At 33.8% G+C, this 18,449-nt stretch overlaps 1 protein-coding gene across 1 annotated transcript; it reads right to left on the reverse strand.

Annotated features, from left to right (window-relative positions):
* Positions 1-13,982: 13,982 nt before the first annotated feature.
* On the reverse strand, positions 13,983-15,004 carry LOC141702697 (protein FAR1-RELATED SEQUENCE 5-like). Its single transcript, XM_074506324.1, has 2 exons — positions 14,591-15,004; positions 13,983-14,450 (listed from the first exon to the last, which is right to left on the reverse strand). The coding sequence occupies exons 1-2, from the start codon at positions 15,002-15,004 to the stop codon at positions 13,983-13,985; spliced, it is 882 nt and encodes a 293-aa protein (XP_074362425.1).
* Positions 15,005-18,449: the final 3,445 nt, after the last annotated feature.

Here is an 18,449-nt window from a genome sequence, read left to right on the forward strand (position 1 = left end):
GAAAGAAGATAGAGATAAAACATAAGAAAAGATATGCATGAAGAAGGAATTCCGTGAAGAATGGAATACTTGGAATAGAAGATATCTGATTGATATATTTTAGGAAGCAGAATTATATTCCATATCAATTAGCGATTATCTTGTAACTGTGTAGTATATAAACACAGGCATAGGGTTTACACTATAAGTGTTATCATTATCGAAGTTATTATTCTATATAACCCTAGCAGCTCTCGTGATATTTGTTCATCACTGAGAGGTAACAGTTCTATATTGTAACAGAGTTTATTGTTTCAATAAAGTTTGTTTTCTGTTACTCAAGTTCTTTAAGTTCGATTTGAGTGTACTATACACTGTATTCACCCCCTCTACAGTGTGTGTGTGACCTAACAATTGGTATCAGAGCCTATCTGTTAACTTACATACAGTTAAAGATCCAAACACAATCATGTCGGACACAGAAACTCCAACTAAGCCTACCACAACTGAGGAACCACCAAAGACACAAATTCAGAGTCGGTATGAGACCATCAGAGTCCCCATACTGAGACCATCTGAATATCCCATATGGAAGGTAAGGATGACCATGTTCCTGGAAGCAACAGATCCAGAATACCTGGATAGAATCAAGGAAGGTCCTCACAAACCAACCAAACTCGCTGTTGCAGTTGCAGGTGAAGCAGCAACGACCGTACCAAAGGAGAAGAGTGATTATACTGCTCAGGACATAACATCAATTGCTAAGGATGCTAAGGTACGACACTTACTGCATAGTGCCATTGATAATGTAATGTCAAACAGGGTAATCAACTGCAAGACTGCTAAGGAGATATGGGATGCTCTGGAAACAAGATGTCAGGGAACTGACACAATTAAGAAGAACAGGAAGACAATACTCACTCAAGAGTATGAACACTTTGACTCAAAGACTAATGAGTCATTGAATGATTTATATGATAGATTTGTCAAACTTTTGAATGATTTGTCATTGGTTGATAAAGAGTATGATCTTGAAGATTCAAACCTTAAGTTCCTGTTAGCTCTTCCTGAATGCTGGGATTTGAAGGCAACGACAATAAGAGACAACTACAATCTTGATGAAATAACTCTTGATGAAATCTATGGAATGCTCAAGACACACGAGCTGGAGATGGAACAAAGAAGCAAGAGGAAAGGAGGAAAGTCAAGGACAGTTGCTCTTAAAGCTGAAGAAGAATTCCCCAAAGCAGCTTCTTCAAAGAAAGACAAGGGTAAAGCTCTTTTCATAAAGTCTGATACTGAGTCATCAAGTTCTGAGAGTGATGATGACTCGGATTCTGAAAGCTTGCCTGAGACTGATGCTGATGAGGAGATGATGAAACTGTGTGCTCTTATGGTGAAAGGAATCACAAAGATTGCATACAGGAAGTTCAGGAAGGGAAAGAAGTTTCCCAGGAAAAGCATAAGTTCTGATAAGAAGAATTTCAGAAGATCTGAAGGAAGAGGAGGAAAGCCTGACAGAGGAGATTACACCAATGTTAAATGCTATAACTGTGGTGAGAAAGGCCACATATCTCCTGACTGCAAGAAGGTAAAGGGTGACAAAGGCAAGGCTCTTGTCACAAAGAAGAAAAGCTGGACAGACACCTCAGACTCTGAAAGTGAGGAGAACTATGCATTAATGGCAAATGCTGATAAAGAAAGTGCTGAGAGCAGTTCTGAAGCTACTGAAACAAAGGTACCTCAGACTACTTATGCTTTTCATACTGATGATATTAATGAGTTGAGAAGATATCTTAAAACCATGTTTGTTAGCTATAGAGATCAAACTTTAACATGTGAAAGATTAACTTCTGAAAATCTTGCATATAAAAAAAGAAATGATTTCTTAGAAAAAGAGTTAGTCATATTCCATCAAACTCAGAAGGATAGAGATGATGCTTTTTATGTTAGGGATGAAGTGCTAAAAATGAATGAATCTCTAAAAACTGAGTTAGAAAAGGAAAGAGAGATAATCAGGACTTGGACTAACTCTGGCAGAACAACTCAAAATTTGCTAAGTAGTGAAAATTGGAAAGAGGGCTTAGGTTATGGAGAAAATAAGAATGATAAAGGAACTGAAGAAATTAAGCCTGTTGTTAAGCAAAAGCCAAAGTTAAAACCTGTTAAGTTTGTAACTGTAAAGTCTGATAATGAGAAATCAGAAGTTAAAGAGGAATTAACTTCTGACAAACTAAAATAGGAAAAGACAGCTGAAGTAAACATAGGCTTAATGACAAAGAAGCAGCTTAAGCATAAGCTGAAAGATGTCAAGAATGCAAACAAGGTAAAATCACCTAGGAAAAATAGGAATGGAAAGAAAGGTGTGAATAAAAGCAATGATTATAAACCTGTTCCTGATGCACCTAGGAAAACATGTCATAACTGTGGAAGTTCTAACCATCTGGCTTCTTTTTGCAGGAAAAATAAGAATATTAACTCCTTACCTTCGAAATCAGGAGTTAAGAGTCAGTCAGTTAGATACAAACCACAAAATCCTTATTTTCATTGTGGTAGTTTATGGCATTCCATTTATACTTGTAAGGAATATCATAGTCTGTACTATGATTATTATCAAATAAAACCTTCTTTGAAGAAAGTTTCCATTGTTCCTTCTAGTATAAATTCTGATTCAAAGTCTGATAATGTAAATTCTGATAAGAAAAATGTTAACATAAACTTTGATGCTAAATCCGCTGCAAATGTTAACAAACTTAATAACCAAGCAAGTCTGGGTCCTTAAAACTAATAATTAGTGGTCTTTATGATTGCAGGGCAACAGGAAAAATATTCTAGTTCTGGACAGTGGATGTTCAGGTCATATGACTGGAAATAAGGCCCTGCTATCAGACTTTATGGAGAAAGCTGGCCCAAGTGTTTCTTATGGAGATGGCAACATTGGAAAAACATTGGGATATGGCAATATCAATCTTAGGAATGTCATCATTAAAGAAGTAGCTCTGGTCTCAGGACTTAAACACAACCTTCTGAGTATAAGTCAAATCTGTGACAGAGGTTATCATGTTGATTTCTTTGAAGAACACTGTGAAATTGTGAGTAAATCTAAAGGCAAAGTTGTTCTGAAAGGATATAGACGTGGTAACATTTATGAAGCTAAGCTTTCAACAAGTACTGATGGCTCTGCAATCTGTCTGTTAAGTAGAGCATCAATTGAAGAAAGCTGGAATTGGCATAAGAAACTCTCTCATTTAAATTTCAACAATATAAATGAACTGGTCAAGAAAGATCTTGTGAGAGGATTGCCAAACACAGTATTTGCTCCTGATGGTCTTTGTGATTAATGTCAGAAAGCCAAACAAAGAAAATCTTCATTCAAGAGCAAGACTGAATCATCAATTCTTGAGCCTTATCATCTTATACATGTTGATCTATTTGGTCCAGTAAATGTCATGTCTATTGCAAAGAAGAAGTATGCGTTGGTCATAGTGGATGAGTTCACCAGATACACATGGGTGTATTTCTTGCACACAAAAAGTGAAACTGCATCTATCTTGATTGATCATGTCAAACAGCTGGATAAAATGGTCAAAGATTCTGTGAAAATTTTAAGGAGTGATAATGGCACTGAGTTCAAGAATTTGATAATGGAAGAGTTCTGCAAAAGCCATGGAATAAAGCAGGAAATTTCTGCTCCTGGAACTCCACAGCAAAATGGAGTTGTTGAAAGGAAGAATAGAACTCTCATTGAAGCTGCACGTACAATGCTTGAAGAAGCAAAGCTTCCAACCTATTTCTGGGCTGAAGCTGTGCAGACTGCTTGTTTTACTCAAAATGCAACACTCATTAACAAGCATGGAAAAACACCATATGAGATGGTGAAGAAAAAGAAGCCAAATCTGAAATATTTTCATGTATTTGGATGCAAGTGTTTTGTTCTCAAGACTCATCCTGAACAGCTATCAAAGTTTGATCTAAAAGCTGATGAAGGAATCTTTGTTGGATATCCACTTTCCAAAAAAGCCTTCAGAGTCTATAATTTGAGAACAAAAGTGGTCATGGAATCTATCAATGTCTCTTTTGATGACAAGAAGATCACTGGTCTTAAAGATTTCGTTGACCATGATCAGCTGAGATTTGAAAATGAAGACTCATATTCTGATACTGAAAAACCTGACAGTCTAAGTCCTGATACTACAAACTCTGACGGATTAAACTCTGATGTTATTGAAACTGTGGTGACTACGTTAAAGGAAGATGCACCTATGCAGGGGGAGCATACTCAAGATCCTACCACATCTCAAGAAACATCAGAACATGCATCTGGCTCTTCAAGTTCTGATTCGTCAAGTTCTGATAAGCCAAGTTCTGATAGTGCTGAAAATCTAAATACTGAAGAATCCAACTCAGAGAGCATAGTTTCAGGGGGAGCATCAGAAAATGAAAATGAAGATAGCATGGATCATGGGGGAGCATCCAGTTCTAGAGAAAACATTTCATCTGCAAGGAAGTGGACAAAATCACATACACCTGATTTGATAATTGGAAATCCTGATGCAGGTGTCAGAACTAGAACAGGTACTTCAAATGAGTGTCTATACAATTCTTTTCTCTCTCAGACTGAGCCAAAGAAAGTAGAAGAAGCTCTTCAAGATGCTGATTGGGTGCAAGCAATGCAGGAAGAGTTGAATGAATTTGAAAGAAACAAAGTCTGGACCCTAGTGCCAAGACCAAAGAATAGATCTGTTGTTGGTACAAAGTGGGTATTCAGAAACAAAACTGACAGTGATGGCATAATTACAAGGAATAAGGTAAGGCTGGTTGCAAAAGGATATTCTCAACAGGAGGGAATTGATTATGATGAAACATTTGCACCAGTTGCTAGGTTAGAAGCCATAAGGATATTTTTGGCTTATGCTGCTCACAAAAAGTTTACTGTCTTTCAAATGGATGTGAAAAGTGCTTTTCTCAATGGAGAATTGGAGGAAGAGGTATATGTTGAACAACCTCCAGGTTTTGTAGATACCAAACATTCAGATTATGTCTACAGGCTTGATAAAGCACTTTATGGACTTAAGCAAGCTCCTAGAGCATGGTATGAGACTTTAGCTCAGTTTCTTCTGGAAAGTGGATTCAACAGAGGGACAATAGACAAAACACTGTTCTACCTCAACCATGGAAAGGACTTACTTCTGGTCCAGATTTATGTTGATGATATCATTTTTGGATCTACAAATGACAAACTTTGCAAGAAGTTTGCCAAACTAATGCAGTCAAGATATCAGATGAGTATGATGGGGGAACTTAGCTATTTTCTGGGCCTTCAAGTCAAGCAGAATGAGGAAGGCACTTTTATTTGTCAAACCAAGTATACCAGAAACTTGCTAAAGAAATTTGGAATGCAAGATTGTTCAAGTGCATCCACTCCAATGGCCACTGCAACAAAACTGGATAAGGATACCGGTAAATCAGTAGATATTACTGACTACAGAGGTATGGTTGGCTCTCTACTCTATCTAACTGCTAGTAGACCTGATATCATGTATGCTATCTGTCTTTGTGCAAGATTTCAAGCAGATCCAAGAGAGCCTCACTTAACAGCTATAAAAAGAATCTTTAAGTATCTTAAAGGAACAGCTGCTCTGGGATTATGGTATCCTAGAGAATCAGATTTTAAACTAATAGGTTACTCAGATGCAGATTTTGCAGGTTCCAAAATTGACAGGAAAAGCACAAGTAGAAGCTGCCAATTTTTTGGAGGCAGATTGGTTTCTTGGTACAGCAAGAAACAAAAGTCAATTTCCACATCAACTGCGGAAGCAGAGTATATTGCTGCAGGAAGCTGTTGTGCACAGATTCCTTGGATGAAGAATCAGTTACTGGATTATGGGTTAATATATTTCAAAATCCCTATTTACTGTGATAATCAAAGTGCTATTGCTATGACAGGTAATCCAGTTCAACACTCAATGACAAAGCACATCAGCATCAGGTACCACTTCATCAGGAAACATGTGGATGAAGGTACAGTGGAATTGCATTTTGTTCCCACAGATCAACAGTTGGCAGATATCTTCACAAAACCATTATGTGAAGCTACTTTTACAAGATTGGTAAATGAACTTGGAATGGTTTCAGGTTCTTTCTTTAAATCTGCTTAGACTTGTTCTGTGTTATCAGACTTTATGCTCAGTATTTACAGAATTAATCTCATTGTGTATTCTGTGCTTAATTGATAAATGTCTTTAAGTACTGACTGTTGTCTGATATATGTTTCTAACTCTGATAAGTGATATGTTTGTTCTTGTACCTATTCAATCCTATGAGGATAACTGTGCTAGATACTGACCTAGTAATCTTCAATAAACAAATGATTCCATGGAAGAAGTAATTATTTCAGTGGAAATCTTATGACACTAGCAAATTCTGATAACTGAGCTTAGTTAAGTTTACTTTGTATATCTTACTACTAAGTCACAAATTAGAATAATGCTACTCATCTGTTAAGTTCTGATACTAGTAAAACTGCTGAATGTACTAAGTGCTGATAGACCTTTCTTAAAAAAAATCAGAATAAAATCAGGTACTCCTTTGAGATCTAGAGTAAAAATGTGAAAGGGACGACCCAAGTGCATTGCTGGTATTAAGTAAATATGCATTAGAAAAACAAAATATTTTCTTGGTGACTTTTCACACTCTATGATTACTGGAGAAATACTCTGATAATAGCATAAATTCTGATACACAGTCGTGACTCACTTACACTGAGAAGCCACTGTAAAATAGAATTTCAAAAGATGCATAAAATTAGCACAAAACAGTTGAGGTGGACTCAAGCATGAACTCATTCATCAGTAGGTTTCAGGATAATGACAGCTCTTTAGCAAAATTTTAGTTATGCCTTATTTCTAAGATGTACTGAAGTGAATCAGACTTTACTCTTTGTCTGTTACTTAGCTTAATGCACACACTAATCACTCCATCTGAATAATAAAAATTTCTGTGGTGGTCTATGTTATTTTAGATAAACAGTCATTGTGTCATTTTTGCACAAATTCTGAGGACAAGTTCTAGTTACACGTTCTGATGATTAAGTTCTGACGTTCATAACTAAGAACTTGTATGAGGATTTACTAAGATGAGCATTCCTTTTTCGAGTTAAGAAATTATGTTCTGATGACTGTTAAGTTCTGGTATAGGTCTAAGTTCTGATTTCTCAGTCTAATCCTTTACTTGGCTTATCTTTGAATGAAATTTAATAACAGTCTCAGTCTGTACTCGCATATGTTGAAGTGGAAGATTAATAGTCACTATGATTCCTCTTTCCAATGACTGTTATTCTTTTTCAAAGTCTAGGGAGACGAGGTAGAATTAATTCTACCTGTCAGCATTAAATATCTTTGCGTCTCTTGGCATTCTTTTGCCTATATAAACAACCACTTCACATCAGTCTTTCCATCACATTCTTCTCACACACTTATCCTCCTTCTTCTGTCAAAAACACAATGGTTCGATACAACATGTTTTTGAACACACAAACCTTCACAATGGAGCTCAGTTGTGCCGACTGGCAGCAGGAGTGGCATGTAACAGCCATTCCTGAGGAGATCTGGGATTCTGTCCCACAGGAGGTGCTAACTCACCTCCTATTCTTCTATATGGACTACCATCGCCATCTGGAGCGATTGGAGGAGGAAAGGCGGGAAGCTATCCGTCAGCAAGAGCGAATCATACGACTCGCCATCTTGTTCGTTGAAGATAGGAAGAGGAAGATGACTTAATCTCGTCTTCTTCCTGTTCTTCTTCATCCTCAAGCTTTGTCAGGCTTCTTAGCTAGGACTAAAACTGTTGACGTTAGGATTAGAAGCTTAGGGAAAATCTGGTATTGATGTAATTTCTATTTCATATATGTATTGACTTGATATATTAATGAAAACTATTTTTACTTCAAGATTTTGTCTCTGAGTTATTTTATCTTGTGTTGTTAAATCCTGCTTGATATTCTGATGACCATTTAAATTTTGTCTTTATTTAAGTTCTGATTCTCTGTCAGCACTTATTCATCGAAATTATCTCGGTCATTTTTAACATGAATCTGAGAAGGCAACTTCTTAGAAGGATTCTGCAATTGGGGGTTCTAGGCTTCTCAAGAGGCTTAGACGTATGACGGTTCCTGAAACTCCCAAGGAATCCAAATCAACAAGGAAGTACAAGAAACAGAGGGCACAAAGGCCAGTTTCAGATGATGAGGAGGAAGCAGCTAAGGGGATCAGGAATCTCTGATCTCACAAGACAAGGAATTTGCTCCAGTCACTTCTTCTCCATCAACTCCATCTCAGGAACCTGTATCTGACAAGGGTAATTCACCTTCTGTGTCTCTTGTTGATCCAGGCACAAGTGCTGAAATTGATATTCAGAACCTGGTTGTGCCTGAAATACTTTTCTTAGAAGCTCTAACAGCAAATAATCCTTCCACAACACCTGTTACTGATGCTGTTCAAACTCCTGAGTTATCACTAACACCTTCTCTGCATCAAGATGCTGATGATCAGATTTTAGGTGAGCATCAGGATATGGCTGTTGATCAGAACTTAGTATCAGATCAGCAATTAGAGGATGCTGAAGCCTCCATTGCTACTCACACTGTTGTCTTATCAGAAGATACTGATTCTCTAAGTTCTGATGCTGCAAATGTTGGAGATACTGGTGAGGCTGCTACAACTGTAGATGTTGATGAAGCAGGTCCTTCAGGACATACTCCTCCACTGACTCTTCCTAAGTCTGAACTGGTAAAGGAGTTTGTTATCAGGGATGCACCAGTACCTTGGAGTGAAACTCCTGCAGGTCAGGAGTGGACTAAGGAATGGAACTCAGTTTCATGTGTTCCAAATGCTTTACATCTTGCTGAGCACTTGACTAAAGCTGATGAAATGTTACATTCTGATGATTTTAAAACCCAGCTTAGAGTCACTGCATTGAGTACTAAACATCTACAAGGTCTTCATTCCAACACTCATGCAGAGCTACACAAGATTCAGGAGAACTTTATCAAACAGGAACAAGTTTGGAAAATTGATAAGAAAAAGTTCTTCCAACCTACCATTGACAGGGTTGCTTATATTGAGAAAACTCAAGAGAAGCAACAAGCTCAGATTGATCAAATTCTGACAAATCAAGCTTCTCAGCAATCGCAACTTACTGAAATCCAGACCTCAGTGGAACTACTTATCTCTCTTTTATTACCTGCTGATGCCAAAAAGGGGGAGAAGGTAATTAAGTCCAAATGCAAAACCAACAAGACACTGCAAGGAAAGGATGATGGAAAAGATGACCAAGGAAACTCTGGAATGGGTAGTGGTCATAGTCAAGGTAGAAGGTTTACATCAAGACAAGCTAGTCACAGAACAAGTTCTGATACTGGGAAAAGAATAAGTTCTGCTGTTGGTAAAAGGATAAGTTCTGATGAACTTCTAGATCTTGATGAGAAAATGTCAAGACAGTTATTTCTTCAAGAAAATCCAGGGATGGACTTGGAAAGTTTAAAGGAAGAAGAAGCCAGACTTAAATCAGAGAAAGTCACATCTAAATCTGAAGCTTCTGGTAAAAAGTTACTTCCAAAACCTAAAGGCATTGTGATCAAAGAAAGGATACATACTGAAGAAACTTTGGCTAGATCACAACTACAGATAGATCCAAGATCCAAGGGTAAAGAAAAGGTTGGTGAACCTATCAAGCCTTATGTACCTCCTGAGGAAGAAGAAATTACTGATGGAAAAGATGATCTTGCTCTGACTTCAAGAAAAGTTCTTAAAACAACCTTTGACATGGCTCAAGTTGTTCAGAGTCAAGAAATTGTAAGTTCTGATATTCAGAAGAAGCAAGTAACCTCTGACAGTGCTCAAGTTAACTTGATATCAGAAAATAGATCTAAAACACTCCTACCAGGATTCACTAAAGCAAAACAGACTCAATCTTTGAAGACTACTCCAAGTGGTTTTGAAGCAAGAGTAGTTACTGGAAAGGAAGCTAGAGATAAAACTGGATTGGGAAGTGCTGATGAAAGAAGAGTACACAACACTACCGATGATCCAACTTCCTTGAGTGAACCAGGTATTGGAGCAACTCCTGAGAGATTGAATCAACTAGAATCTGTACAGATGGTTTACCATACCTACTTGAAAGAATACATCATGTTGTATTTCATGACAGATGGTAGGGTTTATCATATAAGACAAAATGCCATTCCTTTGAAGTATTTTGAAGAATTGGAGCATGTACTTTTCTTACTTCAAGTGGATGACAGAATAACAGAGACTGCTGCAAACTACTTAAAAGAACATATTCAGAGACAGAAAAGGCTTTATTCTGTTAAGTCTGACAGCAGATATGTTCCAAAGTACAGAGATCACAATGGGGATATTGTTGATATGAAGCCTAATACTGCACAGATCAGAACGTATCTTGGTATTAAGGGACTTGAATTCAATCTTGAATCTGACAAAACTTATGTCATAAGACTAGACCAGGAGTTAAGGAAAGCAAAGATTAATGATCTCAGAGCTGCAATCTTTCAAACTGGTGAAGATACTGCAGAGCTTAAAGGTGTTAAAAGGAGAATGATTGATGAACTAAGATATGCTGAGAAATGTTTGTTGAAGAACTATCTCAGAACAACTCCTGACATCAGAGAGATCAGAAGATGATGAAGCCAAGTCGAAGATCTACAACTGCTTAAATTCTGATATTTATGCAGATTGAAGTTGTTATCAGAAGTTGAAATTGGTAAAACTTTAAGGACTGTAAGTTGTAGTTATCTAGTCTATTTCTCATGCATTTGTACTTAATGTTTTTGACATCATCAAATATCTGTTTAACTTGTATATTTTGTTAATTTACAAGTTGGGGGAGATTGTTAGATATATTTGATAATGTCATGGCTAATATGTTTTATGTTTAGCTTTCAGATCTTGTGTGAACAGGATAGATCAGTACTTAACTGTTGATCAGTACTTATACTGGAAGTCAGGACTTAAGGATATCAGTACTTATATTATCAGGAGATAATCATCAGAAGATAGATATCAGAACTTAAGTGCTGAAGGACAATCAGATAAGGACAGTAGCTGATTAAAGGAAAGAAGATAGAGATAAAACATAAGAAGAGATATGCATGAAGAAGGAATTCCGTGAAGAATGGAATACTTGGAATAGAAGATATCTGATTGATATATTTTAGGAAGCAGAATTATATTCCATATCAATTAGCGATTATCTTGTAACTGTGTAGTATATAAACACAGGCATAGGGTTTACACTATAAGTGTTATCATTATCGAAGTTATTATTCTATATAACCCTAGCAGCTCTCGTGATATTTGTTCATCACTGAGAGGTAACAGTTCTATATTGTAACAGAGTTTATTGTTTCAATAAAGTTTGTTTTCTGTTACTCAAGTTCTTTAAGTTCGATTTGAGTGTACTATACACTGTATTCACCCCCTCTACAGTGTGTGTGTGACCTAACAATATATATGGAGAATATAATACTTATTGTATTACTCCTAAGCCAACAATCATAGAAAAGAGCACACGTCTCCAAAAGTTGGGTAGATTTGGCATATCACCATATGTTGACATAATGGTAAATATTGAATCCAATTTTACAAGTCAGGAGGTGGGATTATGGAGATTTACATTACAAAAAAGGGATTTAATGTAAGTACTCCATATTTATTGTATCCAATTATACATTGCAGTATATAATTCTAGCCGTAAAATAACCAATTAAATATTGACAGCGAGATGATATTTAGCATGGATGATTTCTTTTGCATAAGGGAAGATATGCAAACACTGAAAATCAACAATAATTTAGCAAGTGCAGTAATTGACACACACGCAATTATTCTCAATGATAATGAAAAGTACAAGGCAGAGGAATCTCCGTTGCATATATTCTGTACTATTGACTGTGTGGTTATCAATCTATCCACTAATATTCATAAGATTATGCACTTATTTATCAATGTCCATTTTTAATTTCAAAACATACATATTTAACAACATCCAAGCTTGGATACTGACAAGAACGGTACTGCAATATATTCGATATTTGCTGAGAATATGGATAAGATGCTTGAAAAATTCAAGAGGGCAAGGCTTGATAGTATGGACATGGTAAAATTTAAATTTACAGTATAAGCATTTCTATTTGATTTGCCATAATATTATTGTCATATTTACGTATCACATAATAAATTTATTGCAGATCTTTTTCCCAATTATTGCCTATGAATATTTCTATTTGATTTGCTACAACATCAAGAATCCAGCATGGGAAATAGTTGACAATATAAGAAGGAATGATGATCCAAAGATCTGCTATGGACAAAAACCAAAAACTATGGCATAAAAATATCAACACTTTAAATAAAATATAAATTTCTTTAGTAAATTCATGTAACTTAATTTTTTAATTTTTTTTCAGCATTCACACTTTGACAAGTACATGAAAGCAAAAGGACATGTCATGGCGGTAAACAGGATAAAAAGCTTGAAGCCAAATTATTTGAAAATATCATGGCAGATATTAAATATTTTAATTGATTGTGGCATATTCCTAATCAGGCACATGGAGACTTATAAAGGAGACTCAAAGAATAGGCAAACAGGGTTGAAAGAAGATCATGTAAAAACAAACTTCAAAATATTCACTAAAAACACACAAATAATCACAAAAAATATAACAACTAATCAGTGAAATCTTATAAATTTTTTAATTGCAGAATGGGCAGAAAAATCAACTCAACAGGCTTCGAATCAAATATAACAGCATTATACTATCATCACAACTCAATTCTACAAGGCAGGAAAAATGAAGGAAAGGAACTCTATATTAAAGTTGCCTCAAAAAAGCTAATGAACTTGGTGATAGAATCCTCTCAACAGTCTCAGGAACAAAGAATGACCAATAATCAAGGAGATAGAGAAGTGCAGACTACAAAAACGAAAAATGTTACTTTTGCAAAAAACTTGACAAGTACATTTGATGAAGCTACAAAGAACAAATTTGTAAAAGACTAGTTCTATTATTTTCTATTTTTGAAAATGTAGATTTAAATTGTTGGTATCTCTGTGTGATATTAACGTTTAAGTAGAAGCACTATCGATGTTTAGTACTTTTAGTTTCGGAAACTGGGGAATGACGATATGATTGGAATTTCAAATATTATAAATGTTTCGCCAAATATATTGTTACAGTGTAAAATTTATATGTTATGTTTGTTTTAGTTGCTGGATAATGTTTTGATGAAATACTAATATACTATCATGGTATAAAATTTATCTTTATTAGACATAATTTTGTTTAGCATCCTGCATTCCTCTAAATATAATGCTAAAAATGAAATAAAAGCATATAATATCATAATAAAAGACCCAAACATATTTTAACAATAAAAAATATAAGCTTGTCCCGTAAACGTTAAGCAATCTATATAAGTAAAAATTTAAATTGTCTAAATAGTACTCACAAATCTCTTGCAAGAACACACATCATGGTTTCTAACAGAAACATGCACAAAATATAGTGAAACACACTATAATCACTAATTAAACAACTAACAATCACTAAACAAAACAATCCTAATCACTAAAAAAATAAAATCAATCACTTATAAAAGGTGAAAAGTAACAAACTAGTAAAATAGATTAATCTTAAAAAGTTTGCCTTTTTGCATTCCTCTAATGTTAAAATTATACAAAAGCATAATGAAAGTCATAAACATATACAAGTACTTTTATAACAATAAAAAAATATAAACTCGTCCCGTAAAAAGTTCAACAATCTATATAGCAAAAATTTAAATTGCCTAAATAATAGTCATAATCAATTTTATTCAACCCTGGTTTTCCTCCTTTTTATACATCTTCTTGCATCATGAGTTGTTGCACCACATAGTGCACACTTCCGAATCCTTTTCTTCGATTTGTTAATTGTTTTTTCCCTATCTCTTAAAGTAGTTTCGTTTGTTCTTACAAACATTAGTTGGAAGAATGTTAACTTCTCCTTCAGGTTGCTGCTCGACCATTGCAGCAATATGATCCTTTTTTGTAAAACTAACAATAGATCCATCATAATCATCCAACTCCGTATTTAACTTCTTTATAGTGCTGTGTACATGCTCAAGCCTATCCATTTCTACCCCAGCCTTGTCAACTGTTTGGCGAAAATCAAACCAAATTATGGTCAGTTTTAAAAATACTTGTTCCATCTTAAAATAATCACTAGTTACCACATCTAAATTTAATGAAGTTCCCCTATCATCAGTTTGCATCCATCGATTAAGAACAAGGATTCTTGGAAATTTGGTAACCCCAATTTGCATTAAACCACAAAATGCATATCTACAAACAATACCACACATCACAAATTTCTTGCAAGAACACACGGCATGGTTCATACTAACAGAAACCTACATAAAATATAGTGAACATATTATAATCAATAATTATACAACTAACAATCACTAGAATAAACACATCAAATCATTAAAAAATAAAAATTAATCACTAATAAAAGGTGAAAAGTAACCGAATAATAAAAGAGATTAACCTTAAAAAGTTTATCTTTTACCCTCACATCCCTGATTTCAAAATGAGTAACACCATCAACTTCTTCACTCATACGCTTAATTTGCATTTCCAAACAAGAAGCAAGTATTTCTTCCTGAATTTTATAAAACATAGTACATGTGTATAAAGTGGCTGCATCATCTTCTATAAACCACTTTGACAATGTTGTAGGAAGACTTGACTTTGACTCATGATCCAGTGTAACTGTCTCATTCCTTTGCTTGTCCATTGCACTCTCAAAACGCAACCAAAACTCACATAACATATCTCCTTGTTTGTGAAACTGCCCAAAAAATGAGTTTTCACTCTCAGATTTTGAAGTAGTTCTTAGCAACCCAAACATTGGCTCATTTCTAAAAAATGCAGGAATCCATGAAGCCTTTAGAGCATACATATCTTGCAACCACTTATTATTTTTTAAATGAAATTCCTTTATAACTGCCTCTCATCCGCTCTCAAACTCTTCAATTTCTATAATAGATTACCAGATTTAAGTTTTCATTTTCTCCATAAAGTCTATTTCTTTGCATAATCGATTATCAAGCTGTAAACAAATAAAAAAATAAAAAATTAATGGAACCTAATGAACTTTAAAAGCTAAAATGATACAGAACATTATTGTCACGATAAAACACAATATAAAACACATGGAACAATTATTTTAATCATTGATAAATGTGACATTTATTAATAACAAGGAAGAACAGTGAGACAGGGAAAACACAAGGGAATATGAAAATTCACTAAAACATTTATTTTAATCACTAATAAATGTCACTTTAATAACTAAACATTATTGTCTTAATCACTTATAAATGACACTATAATACCTTAACTGGTAATTTTTCCATAATATGCCGCATGCATAAACGATTCTTACTACGAACAAGACCGTTGACATTAGAAAATACATCACGTACAGATACCTTCATAGTAGGACATTGATCAGTAATAATCAAAACATGATTCCGTCCCATTACCTTTACAAGATGACCAAAATCCCAACTGTAATCATCAACACTCTCATGTGAAAGAAGACATGATGCAAAAGTTACACATCTATCATGTTTGTCAACGCCAGTGAATGGTGCAAAAATCAAATTATACCTGGAAAAATAAATGATAAAAAACAGAAAAGAGTTAAAAACTAAATAGAAAAAACAACATAAAAACAACATAAAAACCAAGGAAAATGTGGTCCATTTCTCGACCTTTTAATAAAACTCAGTATACAATTAGAGTAAATAGCTGTCGAGTACCTATTTGTATCAAATGTTGCATCAAATGATATTGCATCACCATATAATTCAAAATTCCTACGACCAATAGAATCAACCCAAAAATAGTTTTGTGAGGCAACCATCGGAATCAACATCATAAGCATAATATAAGGCTTTAGATTTCTGCTGGATACGTTTGAATTTATCAATCATCATATGCGCATCCTTATCACCTATAAACAATTTCAAATCCCTATTGAAGTTCCGAAAATCTTGCAGCGAAGCACCATCATATCCACCATACATTTTCTTGGCAAAACTAAATGACTTGCTAACACCAATATTCACCTTTGCACCATTATAACATATATTCCTCAAATTAGTAGTCATTTCACGACTAGATCGCAAAAATGACGACCTTTTCACATGTCAAAGGATGATTGTGATACGCAACAAAGCAGTACACAAAATATTTATTCGGAACCATATACTTCAAAACCATCTTTACTTTACATCCACACCTACGAGTAACAGAACGCCTCATCTTCAAAACTTTTGGATCATCCTTGGGATTATTGAATCCTTCATAACTACAAACATAATATTTCAACAGAAGGCATCATTTAGCTTTTCAGTTGTTTTGCGAACGCTAAAACCACCTAAATGAGCATAAGTCTTATAAAACTGATAACCTTGATCTACACTCTCAAAAACGTGATTAGTGTAAGGCACGCCATTCTCAACAACACAATTAGGTATATAATACCTATTACCACCAGGAGATGTAGTATAATTTCTCGAACTGCTTTCACTTTCTGTTGAAGAAAGATCAGTAACAACACCAATACCAACATCACTGCCACTCCTAGAAGAATCGCCGCAAAACGAATCTAAAAAAATATAAAACAATAACTGAATACATATAACACAATAAATGACAAATTGTATTGTCAATGCAATTATTTTAATGTAATTATAAAAAATCACTAAAATATTATTATAATGCAATTTCATAATCAATAAAATATTATGAATACGATTACAACAAACTGACAATTTTTTTTCTCTCTCTAGAATTCTGTTATTATTTTTATCTCTCTAAATAATTATATCAGTCTCTACTTGCTTATAACATAAACTCTACTATTATAGTCTCTATTTCTTTGTATATCAGACACAAACAATCTCTAAAACATAATTAACTAATACAGAATTATGTAACACATAAACAATCACCAAAAGATGAGCATATAATCATATAATCACCAATAGATGAGCATATAATTAGATAAACAAATCACAACTAACATTAATCGCATAAATAATTAAAAAAATTAAGCTAAAACTATTCGTTATACAACTTAAAATCACAAAAAGATACAAAAATTTTAAAACGAGCTTTTCAACATATCAAAAAATATAATACAAGATATTTTACCTTGATTAACTCTAATTTTATCCAAATCAACTGTAATCATCTTCAAAAAACAAATCGAGAAGCCGAGTATCTCTTTACAAATCAACAATCACTAAATCTGTGTTCTGAACAAAATTTTCGAAGATAATTCTTTTTCGAAGCTAAATAACTAAATCAACACTCAACTAATTCTTTTCTGAAGCTAGATAAAGAAAGTTTAATGGATTAAAAACTAAAAAACTAGAGAGAGATAGAGAAAGATACGGAAGAACAAAAGAGAGAGAGAACGAGAGAAAGATAGGGATGAGGGAGAGAGAAAATAAAAAGCAGTTATGAATTTTAGTGAACCAAAATCTATGTCTTTTATATTTTTTTTAATTAAATTAAATGAGTTGCTGAGATTTAAAGTTATAAAGAAGAAATGGATGGCTATGACGAGTTTTTAGTTTTTATTTTAGGGTTGGTTTCCATTTGATCATTCTCCTATATATATATTAGCCTAAAACCTGGGCGATGCACTGTTATTTTAAATAATTGTTATTTAATTATTTTTATTTTAATATTTCATTAATTTTATTTATTAAAAGAATAAGTATGTCTGAATAAATATAACTGAATATATCTTTCATTGTATAATAATAGCTAATAATAATAATAATAATTAAGTTTTAAAATAAATAAGTTCATAAACCAAGTTCAGAAAAATATATACTTGGTTAAATAGTCATGTGTTCCAATCAGAACATCATAATTTAGAATTACTTAGAATGTTGATAATATTCAAATCTTGGGCTAATTTATATTATAACTATTACTATTCTATCTAATCATAAATTGATTAAAAAAATCTAATAATTAGAATTTAACGACAAAACTACTACATAATTTATCGAAAATTGAAATGTTTTTTATTAGTGGTTTTGCTTGATAAATATTAATGTGTTACTGTTAATGTCGATAAGCTATATTTAAAAAAGAATTATGAGAGTTGGTTACTTAAAAATAAAAGTTCATATCTAACTCTATATTCTCTGAGCACATAGTTTATTAGAACCGATGTAATGCACATATTAATGCACATATTAGTATTAATGTTATATGGAGTATAATTTTTTTAAGACTTATTTTGAATTGAAAATTTTATGATATGAAATTTATGATATAAAATGTTTAGATAATATAATTTGATAATAATTATATAC

The sequence above is a fragment of the Apium graveolens genome, unplaced genomic scaffold (assembly GCF_009905375.1).
Source record: "Apium graveolens cultivar Ventura unplaced genomic scaffold, ASM990537v1 ctg5527, whole genome shotgun sequence".
Classification (NCBI taxonomy): Eukaryota; Viridiplantae; Streptophyta; class Magnoliopsida; order Apiales; family Apiaceae; genus Apium; species Apium graveolens.

Coding starts and splice junctions, on each gene's coding strand:
- LOC141702697 (XM_074506324.1), bottom strand. CDS start 15,004: ATGTATGCTCTAAAGGCTTCATGGATTCCTGCATTTTTTAGAAATGAG. Junction 14,451..14,590: donor TAAAAGATAAACTTTTTAAG/GTTAATCTCTTT, acceptor TATTTTATGTAG/GTTTCTGTTAGTATGAACCA.